This window comes from Eutrigla gurnardus (assembly GCF_963514095.1).
Source record: "Eutrigla gurnardus genome assembly, chromosome: 7".
NCBI classification, from domain to species: Eukaryota; Metazoa; Chordata; class Actinopteri; order Perciformes; family Triglidae; genus Eutrigla; species Eutrigla gurnardus.
The window spans coordinates 17,127,386-17,151,833 of record NC_139921.1 but is presented as its reverse complement, the minus strand read 5'-3'; the positions used below and the strand labels follow the sequence as shown (position 1 = coordinate 17,151,833).

Here is a 24,448-nt window from a genome sequence, read left to right as displayed (position 1 = left end):
TTGGCACAGCTGACATTATATAAATAGCTTTAATTTATTATTATACACCGAGAATTTATGTCACTGCTGGGACAATAATGGATGAGATTATGTGTGTGCGAGTGTTGTGTCTCTGTGTGTGAAGGAGAGCTGACGTTATGGAGGTCCGGGTGTGTGAATGCCATTGCGTCCCATCTCAGTGGGAGCTGAAGCCTTCAGGAGCCAGAGCCTTTTAAAAGTCACATGCTGAGGATTCCTGGGTCCTAATGAGATCCAGATCGACAAGAGGAGGCGGTAGTCAGCTCATCCCTCTGGTTCTGATGATGAGGTGGCGTGGACAAAAAAAGCACTGCACTTTTGTTTGAATTTGGAACTGATTCAATCTAGGATTGTCAGTCTTGGATTCTGATAGTGAATCTGATATAGAGGTCATAACTTTTCCACTAGTATAAAAGCTAACCGGTGACCCTGACACAGTCAAGTGAGGATGAAAAATCGGGGAGGATATTTGCTTGCACGGGTCCCAAAATGAGCACATGACAGCAACCGAGAGGAATTCTCTACTTGAAAAGCCAGGATGGGTTTGTTTGTGCAGCTCTGCGGATGATCTGAGGTCCACCAAGCCGACTGAAGGCCATTTGCTGTGGCCCGAGTTTGACCCATACTGTAGTGTTGGCATGACTCTGTATAATTGTGCTGGCAGCCCCTCTCTCACTGTGAGTTTCACAGCTAATGGAATTCCACAAGCCGTTTGTCTCCCCATCTGTCATTGCTGGGCAGCTTCCCTCTCTGTGACGCTCCCCGTCTACGAGGCTAGGAGGCTTACCAGGAAGCCAAATCTAATGTCCCCAGGGCCATAAGTAACCTTCACGCCCACAAGAGCCTCGGCTGCCTCGAACTCTACCACCCTGTGTCATCAAGGTCATCATGATATCATTCTCCTACATCGCTTTCTTTGTCCTGCCTTCTATTCTACCTCTATCTCTGTGGGAGTTTTCTGCATGTTTCGCCACACCTCCCCGCTCCTCGCTGTGTCTCCTTGTAACGAGGACAAAGTTCTTCATACGGTTTGGATCAATAAAGTCAAATGAGGCAAAAAAGATGCAGGCCCACAGAGCTCCACAGATCTTCCCACATGAACTCATCATCTCCCAAATCTCACATCTATTCCCAAGACATCCATTGAGGGGCCACAGCCTGCGCTTATTAGCTTTTTTTTTAGTTTTTTTTTTAGCAATGATCAAGCACGAGTACTTGTTAATAACAAAGAAAAATCAAAGATGCAATGACTTTGCCTTAGAAATAGGCAGCGAGAGAACAGATGCATTGGAACAGCTCCACAGCAGCTTCTCCTGGTGATTAGATGGAGACGTCACATATCTTTGACAGCATTTGATTCACTGATGTTGATTTAGTGTTATCCCTTCTCAACAGAAACGATGGAATCTATTAGCTGGGCAGCAGTGTGGCTAATCAGTGTTGAGCAGTCCTAACCACTGAGAGGAATAAATCCCAGTTGGAGGCAGATGGATATGAAATTTGTGTTTCATTTCATAATTGGATACAAGTGAATTTAAGCACATTTTTATTGGGTATGTACCATGGCATGCCTTCTTTTGGAACTAGCCCAGGTGGTTACTATTCCACAGTGAATTGGGGATTATGGGGAATGTTGGTCTGTTTTAAATGTGTTTGATGCGGGTTCCATCGCCATCAGCATGTTGGAGCAGGGCGTTAAGAAAAATTGTCAAACTACAAACAGAGATATAAAATACATACTTTTCATGAATAAGAACAATGAAAAGTATGTTTTGAGTAAAGAGTTATTGTTGCAGAAAAGTCATCTCTCAATCAAAGCTTTTGATTGCTTCACATATGCCGTGGGATGAAACAGCAATATGACAGTGATACATCTATGACTGTTAATGATTGAGCAAATAGCTTGTACAGTGTTTTTTGCGTGTATGTCTGTGTCAGCAGGAGGATGTTGATATAAGTCCCATGTTTCCTAAACGATTAGCCTTTGCTTCACGGGTAAGGAGACATTATTTATACAGCATGTGATGGGCCATGCCAGAATGGCAAATGTGGCGCGTGCCAAAGTGACATCCCGTTTTCCAATCAAGCATTAGCCAAAAGGCCAAGAAGAGATAGCTTTGCCGTCTTGAGACTCAACAGATTTGAAACCCTCCGTGGTGATTAAAGAGCTCCGTTTGCTCCTGGTTTTCACTGGGTGGCACCAGTTTGTCCCATGGCGTCATGTCAGAAAGGAAATTGCTGGAAGGAATCCTGAAGGGGACTTAGCTTTGGGCTTGGTTGTTTTCCTATGGAGTGACCCCCAGTGGAGTGGAAAGAAAGACAGTCTCCTGTTCTCGTCATATGGACAGCATCAGTCCCTCCTTCCTCCGTCCTCCATCTCCCAAATGTTCTCAGGTTTTCGAGTCAGTTAGGAGGAGATGCCCAACACTGAGTTTGCCTCCCAGCAGGTCCCTGGGGAAGCTGTAGAAGGGCTCTGATCCCTGTGATTGATGGACCGGAGATTTCACTCATCATAGAGGAACAGCCCCTGAGCTGGGTGGTCTACAGAGTGATTGTACCAAATTAGTAATTAAAAGATTTCTGTACTGCTGAAGAACCCAGCTGGCTATAAATCCATTCTCAGCCTCCTGCCTGCTTCTCTCTTTACTTTCTCTCTCATTTTGCATAAGCTGTCGTTTCATTTGAATACCCTCAGCAGGGTCCTGCATTGAGCAAATTTGAATTTCTTGTTTGAAAAAAGGATTTTTTCATATTGGATTTAGGACACTGCCAAGAAGTTCCAAGGAATTTGAATAACATTTTCAGGTCAGGGAATTTGAGCAAATATTATTTAACAGTTGCCAGTGGAATGCACAAGACCATTGAATAGAGACAGACAATAAATTAGTAAGGGGTGACAAAGTCTTTTGTTGAACAGGGCTACATGGATACACAACAATTGTAGCTTCTGTCTGTAGCCTCAGTGGATACAGAGCAGTCTGGGACTAGTCTTTGTAACCATGGGTGACACTAATGATGCGCAGCTTGAGCTCACTCTTGCAAACCACTGCCTGTGTAACTCCATGTTTTACACAACTGACCGGTAAAAACAAGCATGAGAACATACATCATTAAATCCTCATTTCTAGTTTTTTTTTTTTAATTAATGAAAATGACATGGCTAAGTTGTCACTGATTTGTATTCCTTCATGCTTTTCATTTTATCTTGAGGTGAATGTTCAGAACACTTGCTTCTGATTTGCTGATACAGTGGTCTATGGTTCAACCACAATTACAGTTTATTAGTTGCTCTAATAGTAACAAAATTAATTGATAAATTAAACAGCCAAGACTCTCTTTTTCTTATAGTAAATACCTCCTGCAAATTTCATCCCATATTTACTGGGTGTAAGAGGCTGTAGTCAACCTCTGCATGCTGAGTTTCAGGAACCGGTTTTTAAAATATACTGCTAACAAATTTCCCCCAATTTTTTTGTCTATCCAATCCTATGTGCAAATTAAGTGTTACAATCCATCGTCTTATCCTGCATTCAGGGTCGCGGGGGGGCTGGAGCCGATCCCAGCTGTCATTGGGCGAAGGCGGGGTACACCCTGGACAGATCGCCAGTCTATCACAGGGCCGACATGTAGAGACAAACAACCATTCAAACTCACATTCACACCTACGAGCAATTTAGAGTCAACCCGGGAATCGAACCCCGGACCCTCTCGCTGTGAGGCTTCAGTACCCACTACACCGCCGTGCATCCAGTGTTACAATCATATTCCATTAATGTGTCTGGTATTTGTGGAAACATGCCAACTTTACATCTATTTAATGTCTATGCAGTGCAGAGAATAAGTTCTTAAAGCGGCTCAAGACGAGAGAAAACACATCTCAATCTTTTCTCTTGAGTCATTTTGAGACAGGCCAAGTTTTGAAATGAGCTGTCTCTCAGATTCATGTTGTTACTGACCGCAGAGGTCCTCACCTCCCTGCTAATAAGCTTTATTGAGACACCCGGACCTCCCCCACTGGGCTTCCCTTGGCATGTGCGCCTTGCTGTCACTCAGGCCAGACTTTTCCTGATCCCATCACTGCAGGAGGGTGTGCCCATCGCCCTACCACAACAGCTCATTACTCAGAAACTTTGAAAGGGGGATTAGGAGGGTGCGGAGGAAGATGAGGACGTGGGCAGACAGGAACGTGGGCTTTGACACAGTTCCCCCCTTTTCCCATTGCCCCCTTCATGCTGACCCACTTCTGCTTTGTCAACCCTCAGGTACATTGACCCTGCCTGGTCCATTGGGTCACAGCAGGAAAAAAACATAACTCAGCTTCCAGGACTGCGTTCCCAAAGCCTCCATGTGGCAAACATTACAGTCACTGCTGGGAAAATCACACAAACTATTGACAGTAGATGGTATGGTATCCTGTACCTATTGCAAGTTTTTGGCCAATAGGTTTCGCCCTTAACCCATAGAGTACTTAATTATTTCCGGTTACCAACTTGAAAGATTGATGACTGAGCCTCTGAAACGAACAGCAGAATAACACAGGTTTATTTTGATTTTGTATGATACATTGGAAACATCGTACATATGTTTGCTTCTAATGTCTCGTGGTGTAGGAGGCTGATGTGGTCCTGCTTTCCCACAGTCAGTCATCAAGGCAGCTCCCTTTCACTCACACATCAACACCTGGTTTTCTGGGGCTTTGCTCATAAACACAGGGCAATTTTTCTCCCTTGCCCAACACACTCTGCCAGGAAAAGTGCGTCACCTATGTTTTCAACCCTTCGTCAATGTGGCGAAACAGTGGCGTACTTTGGTAAACCCAAAGATTGTCATCACTATGATTTGTTCCTGTTTTCTGTGAGTGGGAAAATGTTGGATGCCATGATTTTTACTGATGATGATGATGATTTGAAAAAGCCAGTCTAAGTTGAGACATAACAAACTTCAACCATCATTGCTTTAAAGGACCATACCAGTCTAATTCTTCTGTCTTCAACACATTTTGTGTACATAAGTGTATACAGTGTATACCCTTCCTTTTTTAAACGCCATTCACCGTCATCAATTGTTGAAATGGTGTGTAAAAACCTTCTACGAGAGTCGGTTTAGTCAATTCAACCTTGTGAAAGTCACTGCGTTGTTTATTTGATCTAAAATGACTGTACAACACTAATGTAAGCCATTAAAGTGTGTGTATTGATAACAAATCACGTTTGCATCCCAAGCTAGAAGCAGGTTCTTGGTGCACTTGTTATTAATGTCTGGCTGCTTCCAGTTTATTTAAGTGGCCCGGGAGGAGCTAGCCGGTAATATATAAATATAAAAGTTCAAGAGAGTCTCATATCAGCGTATGCCGACCTCAATAACAAGCACACTCTCTGTTTGTCTGCACAAGGAACACATGTTTCCTTGGCTGCATCCCATTGGCCAAAAGTTTTCTGGCTGGCTGTGATTGGACTTTGTAACCAGGAAGCAGTAAAGATAAACGACACTTGTATGAGATACTGCTCAACGTTGGTTTACGATCTGCAATTCAATTTAGAGAAAATATTGATCAGAGAACAACTTCACAACATGTCAGAGTATGAATATGAGGAAGACGTACTGGGAGAAGTTGAAAATAATGAATGTAATGGTGCGACTGTTGATCCTGAAATTCACAAAAGCATGAGGTGTGACTTTCAGCCAATGGTTGACCTCCTGTATACTTGGTTCCGCCCTTTGAGCTGTCAAAGGGCGGGAGGTTGAGCCGAATCTTCTTACAAGTGCTGATTTTCGAACTCAAGTTTGATCCAGAAGGGGTCTTTTAAAGACGAGGTGACTTTTAATTAACCTTGACTAACATTCTCAGGTCATTCTGTAATGTTTATTGAATATAGACAAAATGTAAACAAAAAAACGATCTCACAATATCTAAAAAAAAATAAAGCAATTTTGGTAAACATAGAGGTTTACGTAAACTAGGTGGCCGATGTTGTCAGTGGACAATGACATTTAATAACACTGGTATGGTCTTTTAAGCTATTTGATTTATGATTGTAGTCTAAATAAACATGTTGTTATTCTTAAAGATTTCCTCACCCAAACACACATTTTCCTTTCCAAAATCAGAGGTTGGATCATCTCCTTTCAACATTATACAAAGCATGTCATGGAAAGATCTGCTGCTAATAATCTCCCTGTCTGTGTTTAGAAGCATATAGAATCTCGTACACAACCACTCTCTTTCTCTCTCTCTCTCTCTCTCTCTCTCTCTCTCTCTCTCTCTCTCTCTCTCTCTCTCTCTCTCTCTCTCAAACACTCAGATACACACACACTCAAACACAAACAGACTTCTTTCTATGCCATGTGATAGTCACATTGACCTCTCTGTACATTAAATGCAGCATGCTGCCACTTGACTGTGTGCCAATTGAGTAATGACATAATGTTTTCAGTCCTCCGTCACTATGGCCACTGGGTTATTTACTGCAGCACTTCTGAGAAAATCCAATGTACACACCAAGCAGAAACCATATGATTTCTATTGCTTTGGCAAAACAAGCAAGAAGAAGTTTTGAGCCAATCGCCCTCTTGTGAGCCGTACATCAATCGTCCTTCCTAGTGTACACAATAAAGTATTAGTCTCTTGTTTAAGTAGGTCCACAATGTGGTTGATGATAAAGGTCAGGGCTGTCACATAGGCTTCCTCAACATATTTATGATGTAAGCACTTCCTTCATCCGTCCCTTGGGGTTGAGGAGAGTTATAGGTAATATGATTATAAATGACGTCGAGTGTTATCCTTACATTGTGCTGGATGGCAGTGCTATGTTATAAACGTGGTTGATGGTGATCCATTTCCTTACACTTACTCTGGAATCCCATGGGGCCCAGCTGTGGGTCCCCTCATTTTTCCTCTTGCCAAGATGCTCACATCTGTAAGTTATATGGTCCCCTCCTAAACCCGAGCTCCTCTTCTCCCTCTGCGATGAATGCAATGCTTTGTGACAGAGAGGCTCAGCACTGTTAGATCATTTTGCTCTCCTAAAGCCATGCTTTCTCTTTCTGTTTGCAGCATATTCTGTGATCGCAAATGGACAACTGGAATGTTCCAAAGGTTTTAAACGGATGAATGTCACACACTGTCAAGGTAAGCAATAAAATATGGTGAAAAATGCCAGCGCAGTTCAATATGTTCTGAATGTTATCATATGATTTAACCCAGTGTATATTTTAATACGTAACTTAACGATAACAAAAACATAGCTTATATGGCATAAAAAAACATAGCTTAATGGAATGGATCTGATGAAAATGTACTGCCCATATATTCCCATGCTTACGTGGACCCCTGGGAACCTCTATAAAAGTATTTCTTGCTGTACATCTGGCCCCTATGGGAACCAAGTCAAGACTACAATTAGCCTTGGTACAGGGTCAGAGTTCAGCAGCCAATAAGCACCTGGGGCTGCTGTTTTAATTGGTCTTTCGGGTTCTGTGTGGAGAATGGTACGACAGGCTGCGATTATGGTAAATGTGGCTCTCTGTGTGGCTGAGTATTTAGAAATGAGCTTTAGCTGCCGACCGGTTTGTTGCTCAGCCTCCCCATCGATGCCAGCAGAGGAAAACCTGTACAACTGCTCGCTCACTCAGCCATCTGTTTGTAAAACTGTTCCTGAGCACACACTATATTTTCTTCTATTGCAGAGGTTTTTAGTTGTCAGCTGGCTGGTAGTTCGTGAAGCCAAAACCACCCACGGTGTCAACTCTGTCTTCCACTAGAGAATTCAGACTATTTATATTTGTTGCTGGTGTTAGTATACAGCACCGGAATTAGTTGACATGGACAAATAAACCTCGTCTGCGAGACGCAGGAAAAATGCACTGCTTAAAACGACAATATACTCTCAATAACAAAATGTAGCTTTTCTGTCATTCTACCTGAGCTGTGTCAATGACTTGATTAATGGTGTCATAATCCAAAGGGCAATGCTAACTGGAGCCTATGGGGTGCAACAACATTACGGTTCAATGGATATCTATACCATGCCTCATCCACGGGTTGAGCGAGTTCATCGTGTTTTCTGATCCGCATAGTGCAAAAGTAGTAGCCCCTTAATGTTTTCAGGTTATGATTCCGCAGGGAAGCATATTTTCATCAAAACAAAGAGATGTGGAGAAGGACACACTTATTTTCCAATAGTGTGTCAACAAACCAACACATGTGGGAATGCATCTTTCTGTTATTTACGCTTTTCTTTTGTGATTGTTTCAAGATGTTCCTCCCTTTCAGTTGCTCATTTCTTGAGTTCCAATAGAGCAAAGCTGACAGTTACCCACAATATTTACTGGAGCACTTTAAAGTTTCTGTCCCGTTCAGCTGCTGCTCCAATATTGCCCTAACTTATTTGAATTTTCAGGCAAAACACTGCTTTTAGGGGGATTTTGTCATTATTATTAGGATGATGCCCAGTTTGCCAAACTAGGGCTCCTAGCTGTTTGCATATTTTACTGGAACAGATCAAAGCTTGTCTCATATACAGTAATAGCCACGATTCAGTGCTTGTGCCCGGACGCTTCAGTGACGTCCACACTACGATAAGACGCCCCATCAGAGCCACGCGCTGCTCTCTGACTTCAGAGACGATACCTTATCTTCAGAAGCTGCTTCTCAGAAACCACGTCAGCTGAATTGGCTATTTGTAACTGCGCTTGTTAGATGAAAAGCAGACAAATGCGGTCTCTGTTGTGGGTGGCAAACCGTTGCCGAGAGTGCGTCATATTACTCATAAGCCACATCAAAGAAGAGATGATGGAAGTCTTACATAACTCTTTTGATATTTTGGATCAGCGTAATACAAGCTATTAACAGTTTCAAAACATTGAATTTCTCATGGTAAAATATTGCAACAGGTTGGGACATCTTTCTATTAGGTTATACAGCAGGAATTTGCCTATGAAACTTTTCCCAGTAATGGTGCTTTGGCTGTATTTTGCGACATCTTTTGAATGGATGCATTTTGGCTTCATAAGTTATGTTTGGTTTGAGACTTCCAAAGTAGTCTCAAGGTACTCCTTTTAGCCATAACAGCCAATACATAGCAAATAACGCTGCCAATTTCCTTTACAGTGTCCATAAATAATGTTGCTGTTATTTGTGCGAGTATTGTTTTTTCCAGAGAGAGTGGCCAAGGTCAGCTAGGTTGCAGCAGACTGGCTGACACAAAATTCAGTAGACAGAAATTCTGAGATGTATTGCAGTCATCGATACATGTATATTTTATCATTAGAGAATAATGAAAACACAAAAATGCTGCTGATGGATACACTCAAGGTCTATTTGTCAACGAGACCAACCAAGCATAGATTCAAAATAGATGTTGAGATTAGTGTTGGTCATGACAGGTTGTCATGTAAATCAGGTTCAATCCCAATCAACCCACCAGTAGACTGTAACAATAGCACTAATCTGGGACTCAACCGAACCATGGATTAAAGACCCCATGTGATGAAGGCTGAGCCCAACATTGACCTGATCTCTGACCAGATAGCATGCTGCTTAAACTAAACCCAAGCTCCCACAGTACCTGTGTAAGAATATTGTTGTTCCTCGCTGCGAGTGTTTATCAGAACGCAGGCGGGCATGACATCTGTGGCCTGCGTCATTGTCTTCACAGTATGTGACTCATCCCTGCTCATCCAAACAGGTCACTTTTGCTAACAAAGACGCAGGCTTGTTTACATTGTCATAACAGAGACTGGAGGCCTTGGCATTATAAGGCAAGCTTCACAACCTGTTCTGCTCAAGAGAGATAGTCGAAAGACAAATGGAAAAGCAAAGGGCAACAGAGATGGAACAAATGAAAAAAAAACAGAAGAGAACATTCAGGCATTCCTTGGATTAACTTCAGTCGACGTAATTTATCCGCCTCAAACCCTTATAAACTCACGTTTTACAGCAGGAAGCAAAACAACAAAACAAAAGCAGATTAATTAGAATTAGAAAAATCTGTGGTGGCAGTAGTCAAAGCAATGGGGAAAAGACCTAATGATGTACTCTTTGTTTAACACGGTAGAACAACAGACTTTGCCTGGTCCCAGTGTGATCGCAATCGCATGACTAAGCGCCTGAAATAAGTCCCCTGTGCTCCTGGCACATTGACTGGCTTGCTTGCCTCCATTTGGCTTAGTGACTCAGACAGTGTTGGAGCAATAAGAAAACTCCACTGGCCGCTGTATCACTCCAGCACACAGTTCAGGGGAAAACCACTTCAAGACTTTCAGTCATTGACGTAAGCACAGAATGCCGTGACTGTGTTGCACACTGAGAAGGAAAGATCCCAAGGAAGATAATAATCTGAAAATTTCTATTTCCTGTGTGATTGCCCAGATTTTAGTTTAGAACTTACCACAGCCCCGAGGGTTTATACTGCCTTGCTTTCAAAATGGTACCTGATTGAGTGTATTCTGCTTTGCAGTAGTTAAATGTATTATACGCCCCCCTCATGTCAGCACTCCTCCTTGCTTTCATACAATTGTGAATTCTGAATGTTTCTATATTTCATCACCTCCCAGCAGCTGGTGGTTTTGATATGATCGATTGCAATATTTTGTCACCTTTCGAGGTGTGAATGATTTCTAAAGCCTTACGCCATCTCTGCTTGTCTGCGAGCATGAAGGCTCTCTCAGATCTGATATCTATACTTGGATTAAGTTTGGTTCAGGGCTTTATTGTGAGTTCAAAAACAATCTGTCAGAGGGAAAAACATGACATCATGATGTTTCCATAATGGAAAATGGACTAGATACTCAATGACTGATGTACTACATATTTCACAGACATCAACGAGTGCATGCTGCCTGGGATTTGTAAGAACGCTGAATGTCTCAACACCAAAGGAAGCTACAGGTGTACGTGTAAACCAGGCTTCATGTTAGATGCTGACAGGAGCCACTGTGTCTGTAAGTATCACATCATTTAACGCTGTGGCCATTCTCTCATGTGTTGCATTGGAATAACTTGGCCGCATTGACTTCTCCCCCCAGCGGACAAGGCTGTTTCTGACCAGAGGGCATTTTGCTACCGATCGTTGTCAGCAAGCACATGTTCTCTGCCACTCGCTCAGCACATCACCAAACAGATCTGCTGCTGCAGTCGGGTGGGCAAAGCCTGGGGACCCGGCTGCGATCGCTGTCCTTTGCCGGGATCAGGTACAGTCACCAAAAGTTTGAATACAAGTTCTCCCCTTCCATTGCTGTTTTCCGTATGCTGACAAACAGGCTGAGTTAAATATATTTGCAGATATAGAACGCCACATGTCATCTTCAGCAAGGGCTAACAATAGTAGTGAAAGCCCAGGCAAAGGAAACTTACCACTCAGTCATCATTCTGCTATTTGCCAGGCTTGTGAAGCAGTTCAACATGATTCAATGTTTTTGGAGCCGGAAAAAGGATAAAAACATAACAGTTTTCATATTTTGGAGGCTGCATTATAGTGGGAGTTCATCTTGTGTTATCTCTCCACCCCTCTGATAGAAACCCTTCTAATAGACCGGCTAACAGCTTGGCCAAGTGAAACATGGGAAATAGTTGTCATCTTTTTTTTTTTTCTCCCCATACTGATCTAATCTTCAAAGTGTCTGAGAGAAACAGGCTGGTTTTATGGAGTGTCTGTACTGGCCAGTGATGCATGGGGATTGTCACAGATCAGATATCACAGACACAGACCTCCATGGTGCTGCTGTGCCCGGACTGACACAGGACACAGACGCACAGCCTGTGATTATTTTGGATGCTGACTGTTGTATGCCCTGACAAGACGTTAGAGCCGTGTTCAGAACCAAGCAGCCAGGCCCATTACTTGTGACTTGGTAACAGGAGCCCGTTGACTATCATTCCATATTTACTGCAGTTCCTCTGATGTGGCTCCTGATCATATATAGCCCCATTTCCCTCCACTTAAAAGCCATCATTCAGTAGCCTATCTTATCCACATTTCCTGCATTTACAGCAACCACATATCTGTCATTTCTAGTATCTCTATTCCAGACGCTTTTGGCGTAGAGTTGCTGGTTTCAGGTCAGGTAGGGGACACAGTGCTTCTCGCTTGTAATGGATTCACCATCGTTGAGGTTTGTTGGACTCCGGCACAAAGAGGTGCAGTCTCCCACCATTTATCTAGGCAGCCAATCCGCTATTAGCCTCTCACTCACACGCCTCTACACCAAAGAGTTCAAAGGTCAGTCTGTATTACATGATCCTCTACTTCCCCCACTGGCATGGCTGTGTCTGTTTCAGTGTGCAGATATCCCCCCAGTCTTTCCAAATCCAATCCCAATCCCCTGGTAGCTCTCTGTGACAGTTGTCACTGGCCTGCCAGGTAGCTAGTTATGCAGCAAGGCCTGGAACCTGACCCCCCCCTCGTTCCCAGCACACAGCATGCTCAACATAACAATATTACACGGATGGCTTATTGTATTGCTGTGAATATCGGACAGAAGTATGAGGCACAATTACACTCTGGCTCATTGTTCCCTGCTATGTGTTCCCTACACTGCAGACCATTTCAAGGAAATCTGCCCAGCTGGTCATGGATACACCTACTCACGCTCTGATGTGCAGATTTCTCTCAGACAGCTGGAGCAAGAGGATCTCCAGAGCACAGGAGTGTCATGGGAGGAGCAGAGCCCCACTTTCCCTCAGCCTCCATCCTCCCAGCCATGGGTGCCGCTGCCTAGCAGGCCACAATATCCCAGCTACCCACAGACGCCATCAGTACCCCAATACCCAGAATACCCTGAGACACCACAAGCACCCCGGTACCCTCTGACTCCACAGCAGCCTCTACATCCCTCTCAGCCAGCCAGGGAGACGCCTAAACAGCCGGGAGGTGAGACTAAGATATTTGATACATTAAATCTCCGTGAAGCTGAGTTTAAGGTTGGTAAATTATATTAAGCACTCAGACTTATCCAAACATGTTTGTATGTTGTGTTTTTTTTATCACAACCCATGGTATAAACAATGCTGGGCAGCTGATACACAATATGATTTTATTTTCCACCGGATGCAAATGGACTAGCTTTTTTAGTTTTTTTTCAACAGGATGTTTTCATCTCTGTAAATAAATAAATGCTTGACCTGACACTGAACATATTCAGAGTAGTACTCTAGTCCTCCATCCATCAAAGTGAAACCCCTCTGAGCATCGCAGCAATGCAAACAAGTAATCCACATTGGCCATACATCCCAAATCCTCAGGATTTTCTGTAAATGTATCTTCCTGATTCAATGCTTGTGAGATATTTTATTGGCAAAGCTGTGACATTTTGATTTATGCGAGGAGACAATTCTGTAAATATTTAGGGATTTTTGTCTTCATTATCAGAGATATCCATTTCCCTGTCTGTCTTTGCATTTTTCCTTGGCCGGTAGTCAGCGCTGCTTTTCTGATACAACTTTCTCTGTCGGGCTTAGACGATAAATGTGCCATAAGCTTTGTTTTATGAGAAATAAAGACCTCCAAAGCTGCGAGACAAGTGCCTAAAGAGAACATGGGCTGTTGTGTATTTTGAGTGTAGCCATTAGTGATACTTGTTAATGTGAACAGAATGTCAACTTTCTGCTACTGATACATTTTTCCTCTTCTTTCTGTCTCGCTGCAGATGTGGAAATTCTGAGCCCGGTAAGTTCTCCCTCCCCGTCAACCTTTTGGCACATACTTTTGAAATGTTTATCTTCGAACGATAGCTCTAGCTATCTCAGCTGGAGGGTTTGTTATGATTATATAACTTATTCGGACCACATTTTGGTAAAGGCACACACCTAATTAACGAATACGACAACATACTGTATTAACGTGAATATGGTGATGAAATGTAACCAAAATCTTTGACATGTAATATCTGCTTGTTTTGTAGCCAGCTGTTGTGACTGACTCACCCCTGAAATATCCAGGTATTTGTATCTTGGCTTCATTCGTACAGATCATACAACACTACTCACTCTCTGTCAACAAGTACGCCAACGCTGTTTTTTAATGCCTCTTGTGGTTTGATTTAGCATTTCGAAGGGCCAATTTTCAGTCAGGCACAGACACGTGATGTGTTTTCTAAAATCGCTCACTCCGACGGCAGTCTCATTCCCACTCTGCCCTCATGCCAGTGAAAACATTGACAAGTCTAAAGGGTGACTTCATTCAATGACTCTGCTTGATTTGTTTTGGTCATTGTACTGTTTTTAGCCAGGAGGAAGGAGTATATCATTTTTATATCGTGGCCCAGTGAGTGAAAACTTAAGGCAGTAGTGGTTGGGAAAACAAGCAGTGTCTCGTTTAGCTTGTAGACAATGAGAATTTACTACGTGTCACAGTGTTAGTGGTTCACTGTGTTCACACTCAGTCTCGATCCTTCTTCACAGAGACTTCTCCAGACTCCTCCATCATCAACCCGAGGCCCAGTACAGAAGAGGCAACCCACACAGTCACAGGTAAAACATACATTAAGAATATGCATATTAAACACTGGGACGCTGTTGAAACACTGGATCAACGCTGCCTAACTGACAGGTGGATATGGACCTATAGGATGACCGTGTGCAAGAGCAGCGCAGAGCTTAACTCTTCATTTTTTAGGCTCTCAGTCATTGCTGGCAGAGAGCAGCACATCTCACAAGACATTTTTTCAGGCTTACCCGGAGTTAAGCCGAGGAGAGCTTGTATTATGCTTTTATTTGACCCCTTTTCTCAGAGCCAATTTGGCTTGAAGATGCCGTGCTGCACAGAGGGCGAGAGGGCGAGAAAACAAGACCGAGTGTGCCTCTTGGAAGGGGAAGCTATCCTGAGCTGACACAGGCCAGGATTTATGAAAAACAGAAGAAGAGTGGACGACAGCGCTAAAGTGTGTTTTTAGGGCAACAGTGAGAGTGACAGGAAGAGGAGAATTTACAGTAATCCTATAGAGAGACATACTGTAGTGAGGTTCTCTCCCTAACCGCACACAGGCCCAGTTCACTGTCTGTTTGACACAGTCCATTTGGACAGAGAAAGACAAGGAAAACACTAATGTCAGGCTCTACGGTGCGTGGCCTGCTTCTCCCCGATCCCTTTGTAAGAGCTCCATACCACCTGTTAGAACACTACAGTGTTGTAAAACCTGTCCTCTCATCCTGGACCTCGCCTATAAAACAGCAAGACTGGTTCCCATGGAAAACAACATGTGTTCGTGGAATGCATTTTTTTGATACTTTCTACAGTGCCTGTAATGTTATGCAACCCCTGGTCAAAACATTCTTGTCTGCCTTCTGACTTCTGACTGCACATCTCTGTGGCTTTTTGTAGGTATTGACAAGTGTGCCAACACCCCCGCCATATGTGGCCAAGGGAAATGTATTCCCGTGCAGACTGGCTACACCTGCCTCTGCGAGCCAGGATTCAAGCTCAGCGCCCTGCAGACCAACTGCATTGGTAAGCAACGATGGGAGAGAGAGAGAGAGATGGAAAGGGATAACAGTGGGACACTCAAACGGGAGGAGGGGCACACAAACACACACATGCTGACACCAGAGGCCCCAGCAGTACTGTCTATCAGTGTGCACGTAATCCTGCGGCACCAAACATTACATAGCACAGAAGCTTTGACAAATGAAGGGAGCCAAAATGAAAGGGATACATTTGTTGATGTTGACCTGTTCTGTGATGCCTGACAACACCGAACAGGACATCCAAAGAGCTGCCACGGTGCTGTGATCCCTTACCTCACGATGAAGGCCTTGGCCGCAGCCTCTGCTCTACTCGGCTGGGCTCAGGCCCATCACTGAGGAATGCCTGCGCAGTAGACGAGCTCCAAAGTCAGGGCTTGGAAAGCATTGTCTCTGCTGGGGGAACGGAACTGCAATGTTATGATCCGATGTCTTGTACTCACCTTCTTTGTCTGTCTCCCATTGCAGATGTGAACGAGTGTGACGAGGACCCATGTGAAGGGAAGGGCCACTGTATAAACAGCTATGGGTCCTATACCTGTCAGTGCCACAGCGGCTTCAGCCAGGTGATGACCCAGAACAGGAAGTTCTGTCAAGGTGAGACACAGCCCAAATGACGTCAAGAGACTCAATGTTTCCAATGGACGAAAGCCACCACGAGGGCTTAGCTTAGCCGCCTGACTCTCTGTTAGAGCGCCACATGTTCTTGTCTGTCAGCGCTGTAACTTTTAAACGCATCCTGCCGTAATTAATGCTGTGGAATACAATAGTCACTTTCTTTTCCGTTCTCCTTGGTTTTCATTCAAACTGGCAGACATTAATGAGTGCAGCATGCCCAACAAATGCCAGAACGGCAAATGCGTCAACACAGAAGGATCTTACACCTGTGAATGCAACGGTGGCTACGCCAAGTCTTGGAGAGGCCAATGCGAAGGTGACATGCATGCATGCACAGGCACCTACGCACGCATTAATGTTCACATAACAGCACAATCCTAGCCAGACCTATTTGTTTGGTGCCATGAGTTAATGTGTAGCCCAGTAACAAAAACACACGGATTTTCCTCTAGTCAAAGCCAGGAAGAAAAGGTTGCTCTGTTCGTGACAGAAGGATTGTGTTTGTATATAGAAGCAGTTGTGAACTTACACCTCTTCTCCTGCATGCATGTGCACATTGTTTGAGTAACAACTAATTAAGATGATTATATGTCCAACCCTCCACAGATGTAGATGAGTGCAGAGATCCCAGCTCCTGTCCCGACGGCGTCTGTGTCAACACTCCCGGCTCCTTCCAGTGCCAGGCCTGCGGCCCAGGGTTCAGGCCTGTCGTTGAAAGATGTGTGGGTAAGCAACCCCACCCCCCCACACCCGATCATAACAGCAGCACCGTCACCGCTACCCAAACTCCTAAGGGTCCTTCTGACCGCTGCATGGAAAAGAGCCGGGTTTCCCTCTTACGCTGTAAAAGCTTCCTGTATTAGGTAACATTTCCGCAGACAAAAGCAGCTGCTCCCAGTTGGCATTACCAAAAATAACCAAGGCGACATGACAACGGGCCGTGCCGTTAACGATTTGCTGACAGCATATAATGCAATTCTGCCAAATAGCGGAAGCTGAATTGGTTTCACTGAATTGCGACGTTTTGCTCACTGACTGCTGATGTTAACGGACATTATATAAAATAAATAGTATGTAATGCTTCAAAAGACCACTACTGGGCCCATACGACCACAGTGATGATGGCTACATTGGGTGGGCCGAACACAACCCTCCACCCTCTCTCTCCATTTAGTGTTTCTACGTATGATATATCAACTCCTCCACCCAGCAGCCTCTGCATAGCCCCAATGTTGTTCAAGCACATTCACCATTTTATTACTGATCTTTTGATATCACTGGCCCCCGTAAAAAGATTGTTTATAATACTTCAATTTGGGAGAGTCCAAATATTTTTTCTTGGCCACAGCCTTGAACAAACAGCATGTTATTGTTGGAAAGCTCCGGCCACTGTAAGGTTGGGCCCGACGGAGGCTTTATTACCAACGCTGGGCTAGGTGAGAGGACCGTGAAATCACAGGAGATGTATGAGAAGGTTAAAAGATCATTTCCCCATGGCGAAGAGGTCCCAACACACAAACAAATTCTCTCACGCACTCACCCATAGTTTTGTCTCTTGCCCACTGTAAAACGCTTACTGCAGATTATTATACTCAAATACGTGAATGGCAAACAAACTATGTGTGTTAACACTAGCACTCAAGCAGCTCCCAACCTGAAAGTGGCCCTGTTACATAAGAGCATGACTGGTTTTACTTACCACATCCCCTCTCTGTGACCTTGCACCCCTCTAATTTGTTTGGAAACCTGATCTCCTGGAGTGAGTATTCCAGAAATGTGAAATAGCCAAAAGAGTGAATGTGGATGGAAAATATGGGAATTAACTTGAGTGGTAATTTGGAGTTCTTTTTAATCGATTTCTCAGTGAGTCTGACGACGTTGTTTAAAGTCTCATGATTTCCTTGCCTCCAAAGAAAACTGCACTTTAACAACTTTCTGTTCGTGAGCCCGCTAATGTTATTCATTTTGTTTAAATGTTTGGTGTATAAATAGCAACTGAGAAGAACCCTGTATATAAGGGATAACATTGGAGGTAAATATTTTTACTCCAAACATCCAACCAAGCAGCGCTAACGGCACTGTGGGAGTCTCATCAAACATGAGTGCTGGGTTTCCAGTATTTGCTTCAGTCAATTGACGGCAGTACAGTGGTTTGGGCCCAATTGGGTGAATCGTGGATAAGCCTAATTGCTGGTATAATAGACAAAAAAAGCTCCATTCCCCTGTCAGGGCTTATCGCGGAGGCCTAAGAGATTCTTGATGATTGCAGAAACAAAGCATTGGGCCATACTGACAGACGTCTGGCAGTGCCCACTGCTAGGCAAACAAAACCCAGTCTGTGATTCTCTCGCAGTGTTTTCACCGTATCAGCTCTCTGTTTCAGCATCTCGATCACATCCTCTCTCCACCTCCTTTGTAGACAAATACTTTTACTTCCTCCCCCTTTCTTTTCCACATTTAATGCGTCTTCCTCTGTCTCTTACACTCACATAATCAACATTTCTCTCCCCACATCTTCACTGAAGCTGGAAACTGCCATTGTTGATACTTGATATATTCCACTATAAAACATTATTTCTGCATGAGGTTTTCCCTCAAATATAATTCCTGGGTCAACTGTTCTGAGTCACGAAGTGGAAAAGACTGCTACTGCTACCTTCATGAATGAGTTGCTGATGTAATGTAATGACTGCTGTTTTGTACTCTAATTATGGTGTAATTGTTTCCTCTTTACTGATGCAATCCTAATTTGTATACATGTCTTTGTTTCTGGAGCTAAATGCTGTTTCCTGCTACAATGGCCGAATTTTCCCTTATATTTTATGTCATGTTAAGTGGTCGGTACACCAAAATAAACTAACACATTTTCTTACTTATGATTAGTGCTATCAGGCTTCTAGTTTTGGTTTTATATGCCTTGGTTTTGACAAATTTTTTCTTGGGGCTTTTTGCCTTGAAATGTAATTTTGTTTGTGACTTTTACAACAATAAGACATTACACTGAGAAAAACTCAGTAACAGAGATATCTCTGGATTATGCAGAGAAACTGGGCATACTTGAACACATGCATTGCCGTCATAGACTGTATGTAATAAGTGGACATAGTCAACCTGGGATCACCCATTGGTATGCAGATTGCCGTTTTGAAGAATCGAGTTCAGCATTTTGGCCGTTTGCAACCAGAAGTGACACGAGAGGGTGGAGCTAAGTAAAACCACATGCTAAAATTAATGGTTAACAATGGATGCTTAACGATTACGATTACTGCCGGTCATTAGAAAGATAGACTTCACTTTCCATTGCCACCTGATTGCTTTTTAATGCTTTTACATGTAATTGTTCAATGCTGTGAGCACCAAAAATGAAATTCTATTTACTTTCGCTGTATTGGGGTGACAGAGGTGAATATCTGTATATATATATATATATATAAAAAATGCATGTCTTGATACCATTAGAGATTGAGTTAGTGAGACTTTTAATTCAAGTGAAATGACCCTTTAATCCCAGAGCGTGATTGTGGAAGGATGAAAATCTAAAATCCCCTCCTCATTTTGTCCTTTCCTGACCTTTTCTGTCCTCAGATGTAAATGAGTGCTTGAACCAAACAGTGTGCGGCCGTGGTAGGTGTGTCAACACCGAGGGCTCCTATAGGTGCAACTGTTTCCAAGGATACAAACTCTCTGAAAAAAATGTTTGCCAAGGTAAGTGTCAGTCAGAAGATCAGACGGACATTATTAACATCCCATATCAAAGTCACAGCTCCCCACAGTGCTTCTACAGAAGCCTTGCGGCACCATTGATGGTTTATCAAAAAAAAAAATAAAAGGCTACAAAGAGATAGCGCTTTATCTTCCGAGGCCCCATTTTCTTCCCTCTGTGTCTTGCCTCCAGATGTGGATGAGTGTGTGCTCCCTGGAGTTTGTCTCCACGGCCGCTGTGTCAATTTGGATGGCACCCACAAATGCACCTGTAACCATGGTTACCAAGTCACCTCAGACAGCGAAGCCTGTGAAGGTCTGCAAAGGATTATCTAGAGCTGTTGGGCGTAACTCATCACTGCATACTTCTCAGCTCGTGGAGCTCTCTCGACAGCAGTATAATGTCTGCAAATTGTTTCTTTTTGCTAGATGTCGACGAGTGTGCAACTGCTAATGTGTGCCCTGCGGGAATTTGCATCAACACCGCAGGCTCCTACACTTGCCAGGACTGCTGGCCTGGGTTTGAACCATCTGCTGATGGACTGAGATGTGAAGGTATGTAATCAGCTGTTTAATGATTTACACTAAATTGCAGTTTTCGAGAAATACTTGTAGATGGTGATTCTTTGTCTGCTCGGTTGTGGTGAATTTGGTATTTGTCTTTGCAGATGTTAATGAGTGTGCCCAGGGAGACTTGTGTCTTGGTGGGGTGTGTGCCAACACAGAGGGATCTTACACCTGTACCAGATGTAAGGCTGGCTACAGCGTGTCCCAAGACCAACAGAGGTGTGAAGGTAAACTCAATCTCCAGCTGTGCTCCTCATCCAGATAGAAACATTAGTGCTGTTAACGACATGTTGAAGGCTCATTCAGCGCATCTGGACAGATTGTCACCTCACCATTGAAACTCCTCTGCTACTGAATTCCCTCCACATAATATCCTGTCTTTATACTGATCAGTCTCCATGCATGTCTGTGCTGGTGTGCATGTGTTTGGCCCAGATGTTGACGAGTGCCAGTCCCTGTCCACCTGCGCCAACGGGATCTGTCTAAACTCGGAAGGCTCTTACACATGTGAGAACTGCCCTACAGGGTACAAAGTATCATATGATGGAGAGCTCTGTGAAGGTTGGTTTATTCAACACTACTGCATAATGCCAGGAATGTGAGTCCTTTATCTTGGCTGTAGAGACACCCCCTGTCCTGCAGTGAATGTCTTACAGTCCGTGTTGTTTTCACGCCAGATATGGACGAGTGTGCGCTGCCCACTACATGCCCCCAGGGAACATGTACGAACACAGAGGGTTCCTTCACATGTATCGTCTGTCAACCCGGTTTCGGAGTCTCTGAGGATGGACAGCAGTGTGATGGTGAGGAGTTTGGCTGTGTTTGTGCAGGAATGTCATGTCTATATACTTGCAGGTGTTTGTAGCTGCCTCTTCTATTCAAACATGCCAGACCTTGCCTTAATACCCAACAAAGGGGTGTAGCTGCCAACTCTGTTGAACATGTTTCACAGCTGGTTCAGACTGTGTATAAACAGGATCAGGTGTCACAGCTAGGGCCCCAATGAACCATCATATGAGCCCAAAATCCCAAAATACTCCTCCTAGACATCACATCATAGCTGGATCCTGGTCTCCTCTAACTCTGGCACTGCTCCTCTCATCCTTGCTCAACACAGTGAGACATCAGCCCTCAAATAGAACACAATGATGTCAGGCAAATGTTCTGCAGATAGCTCAGCTAAAAAGATAGAGGTGACAACATTTGTAATTCCTATTTCCAGTGATTACCGATCCAACTGATTAAAACTGGCAGGCATTTATTTAATTGAAGCCAGAGATGGTAATCGGTGCTATGATGTGTCTACGTCTTTGTGTCCAGATGTGGACGAGTGCTTGGTGGCTAACCTGTGCCCGGGGCAGCTGTGTTTGAACACCCCAGGGTCCTACACCTGCAGGAGCTGTGGAGCCGGTCTGCAACTGTCTGAGGACGGTTACAGCTGTGAAGGTAAAGCCACCTCTGTGTTAATCTACCTGCTTAAAACATGTTGACCTGTCACTATGGTAAACATTGTACCAAAGTTATAGTAGACCAGAGTAAAAAAAAAAATGCATGACACCCAGAACATCATTATAGAAAATACGGTGCTCACTAATTTGTCATGACATGATTTATTTGATCCATGCAGTGAAACGGCTGCTTTGACGAATCCAGGGAGGTTAAATCTGTCATGACTTCATGGGAAGCAGGAAAGGAATGACTGTTTAAATGGATTCAAATATTGCCTCAGTTAGTCATATATACTGTGGTGTGTTTTTGAATGGAAGCATGGATGTAGCCCAAGAGGAAGATCCCCTACTGATACGTGTCTTTGCGCTGGGAAAAAGTTCTACAAAACAAGCCCGAGTCCAAGTCGGCCTCTGATAGGATTTTAATGGATGCCTCTGATGCCATGGAAAATATTAAGGGCTTAAATTGAAATGAAGTCAACCACTCCCCTGCCTTCCACGTACTTCAGCGAGCTCGCCCTGTTGAACTCGCTCTATTCACCCGAAGGCGAAACGGACCCTTCTCAATCACTTAACAATGGCCCACACTATTTTCTCCGTTAGAAATTCAATCCGTACCGGCTCGAGGAATTTGCAGTGATCACATAACAGCGAGCCAGTGACTGTTTGTAGGTACAGTAATTATGTGCCACCTGTAAAAGCCTGCTGTTTGGGATTCAATGACTGTTGTGCATACTTATCTTTCCACCCTTTTTAATAAAACACTGTCAGTGCGATCTAATAAAGAGGGCTTGACTTAGGCCTACTGTATGTTAGGTTGACACACACACACACACACACACACACACACTAAAACAGACAACTATCAAAAAGGGGACTCTTTGGAGGTCCCTTTGCTTAAGATGATAACCTATATCCAGCCTTTTCTCCTCCGTCTGCATCTTAGACATAGACGAGTGCCAGACCCCAGGTGTGTGCCCCGCTGGTGTTTGCAGCAACACAGAGGGCTCCTTCTCCTGCATGGCCTGTGACACCGGCTTCACAGTGGCACCCAACGGCCTGTCATGTGAAGGTATGGAACAGTGGAGGTGGTTTACTGTGGTCACCAACATTTATGATTACGCAGTCATTGGTTCCAGCACAGTACAGCCTACTGTAGGAATAAGTCATTACTTGCTGAGGTAGATGATGCATGACTTTTCTGACAAGCTCACTCACTGTGGTCTGGAAGCTTGTCATCCAAATGACAAAACTTGAAGTGAGACCCAGTGATTTACAGCCGGTGTGAATGTGTCATACTGATGACGTCTGTGTGTGTGTGTGTGTGTGTGTGTGTGTGTGTGTGTGTGTGTGTGTGTGTGTGTGTGTGTGTGTGTGTGTCAATGCAGATGTTAATGAATGTGAGGACCCCAGCTTGTGTGTAGAAGGCCAGTGCACCAACACCATTGGTTCCTATAGCTGCCACTGCCCCGCTGGTCTAGAGATGGTGGATGGGACGTCCTGCCGAGGTACACACTCACACACACACAGACACACACATACACTGAGTCATTTGACACATAATACATACCATTAGTGGTTAACTGCTTCTCGTGGCTTACCTCATGTTGGCATCTTGACACAGCTGTGTGTGTATATTTGTGACAGATATCAACGAGTGTTTAACCATCATGGGGATCTGCGGAGAGGGAGACTGTCTGAACACTAAGGGCTCATATACATGCATCTGTCCTGATGGATATACCACCATCGATGGAAGGACCGGCTGCCAAGGTACAGTAACACTCTGTCACAAGAGCAGTAATAGTGATGGGAAAAGAATTTTCCAGATCATTTTATAAGCTTTGTGTAATTGGGTGAGGCAGACTCAAAAGTGGAGCAAGTTGGTAATCATGACTTGTTATTACTCAAGTCATTTTACAATAACCTTGTTGGCTTACACAGATATCTACATTCAGTTAAGGCAGGGCGACGGACAGTATCCTCACTACGCCGCCCCGGGTGCTGAGGCCTGGAACCCTTGGCATGGGTTCTCAGGTCAGGCCTGGAACCCTTGACTTTGGTGCGCAGGCCAGCTTTTCTGTGTAATGGGCCGCGGCCTCATCAACTGTATCGGGTCACTCTCCATTCGGACATCAGTTTGATGTTATTCTAGCCGCACCCAGTGACCCACTAGTCACAGCAATTGGGGGGGAAATATGTGGCCTGATCATCAGCTAAGGAAGGCTTTTCTGTTCAACAAACTGGAGCGTTTGCTGTCAAAATACATGAAATAACTTTGGCTAGGATGACAGAATTGAATCAGTGTTATTTCTGGTGTGTCTTGCAAGTACAGTAAGAGGTGAAGTTAAGTCAACGGCAGAATGCCTGGCAGTGAAATATCTGCACGTGACGTGGAGCAGCTAGGTTCGGATCTGGATCTCTGGATCCAGGCCCCTGGACGCACGATGCTGGCATGGTCCTCTAACGGGCTAGTTTGACAGGGGCATTCTTCCAGTGAGGCTTTGGCCTCGGAGCGCCTTTGATATCGTACACAGACTGTGAGCAAACTGTCCAGCCTGCATCAGGTACTTTGGCTGCCTGCCACACCAAATACTGGGCTCTAATTATCCTATAAATCAGCAGTTGTCGTATATTT

General features: G+C 44.1%; 1 protein-coding gene across 2 annotated transcripts in view; it reads left to right on the top strand.

Annotated features, from left to right (window-relative positions):
• The window catches only part of LOC311016554 (latent-transforming growth factor beta-binding protein 2-like), a 78,340-nt gene that overhangs the window by 38,937 nt on the left and 14,955 nt on the right, over window positions 1-24,448 (top strand). The window contains exons 9-29 of one of the 2 annotated variants that reach the window (XM_084014309.1): window positions 7,073-7,147; window positions 10,837-10,959; window positions 11,044-11,208; window positions 12,558-12,887; window positions 13,663-13,682; window positions 13,918-13,954; window positions 14,417-14,485; window positions 15,336-15,461; window positions 15,944-16,072; window positions 16,290-16,409; window positions 16,700-16,819; window positions 19,679-19,798; window positions 19,989-20,111; window positions 20,225-20,350; window positions 20,464-20,589; window positions 20,798-20,923; window positions 21,040-21,165; window positions 21,683-21,808; window positions 22,757-22,882; window positions 23,199-23,318; window positions 23,458-23,583. In XM_084014309.1, the coding sequence (XP_083870435.1) occupies window positions 7,073-7,147; window positions 10,837-10,959; window positions 11,044-11,208; window positions 12,558-12,887; window positions 13,663-13,682; window positions 13,918-13,954; window positions 14,417-14,485; window positions 15,336-15,461; window positions 15,944-16,072; window positions 16,290-16,409; window positions 16,700-16,819; window positions 19,679-19,798; window positions 19,989-20,111; window positions 20,225-20,350; window positions 20,464-20,589; window positions 20,798-20,923; window positions 21,040-21,165; window positions 21,683-21,808; window positions 22,757-22,882; window positions 23,199-23,318; window positions 23,458-23,583 (2,559 nt within the window). The remainder of the gene's footprint in view (window positions 1-7,072; window positions 7,148-10,836; window positions 10,960-11,043; window positions 11,209-12,557; window positions 12,888-13,662; window positions 13,683-13,917; window positions 13,955-14,416; window positions 14,486-15,335; window positions 15,462-15,943; window positions 16,073-16,289; window positions 16,410-16,699; window positions 16,820-19,678; window positions 19,799-19,988; window positions 20,112-20,224; window positions 20,351-20,463; window positions 20,590-20,797; window positions 20,924-21,039; window positions 21,166-21,682; window positions 21,809-22,756; window positions 22,883-23,198; window positions 23,319-23,457; window positions 23,584-24,448) is intronic. The other variant, XM_084014310.1, reaches the window with a different exon arrangement.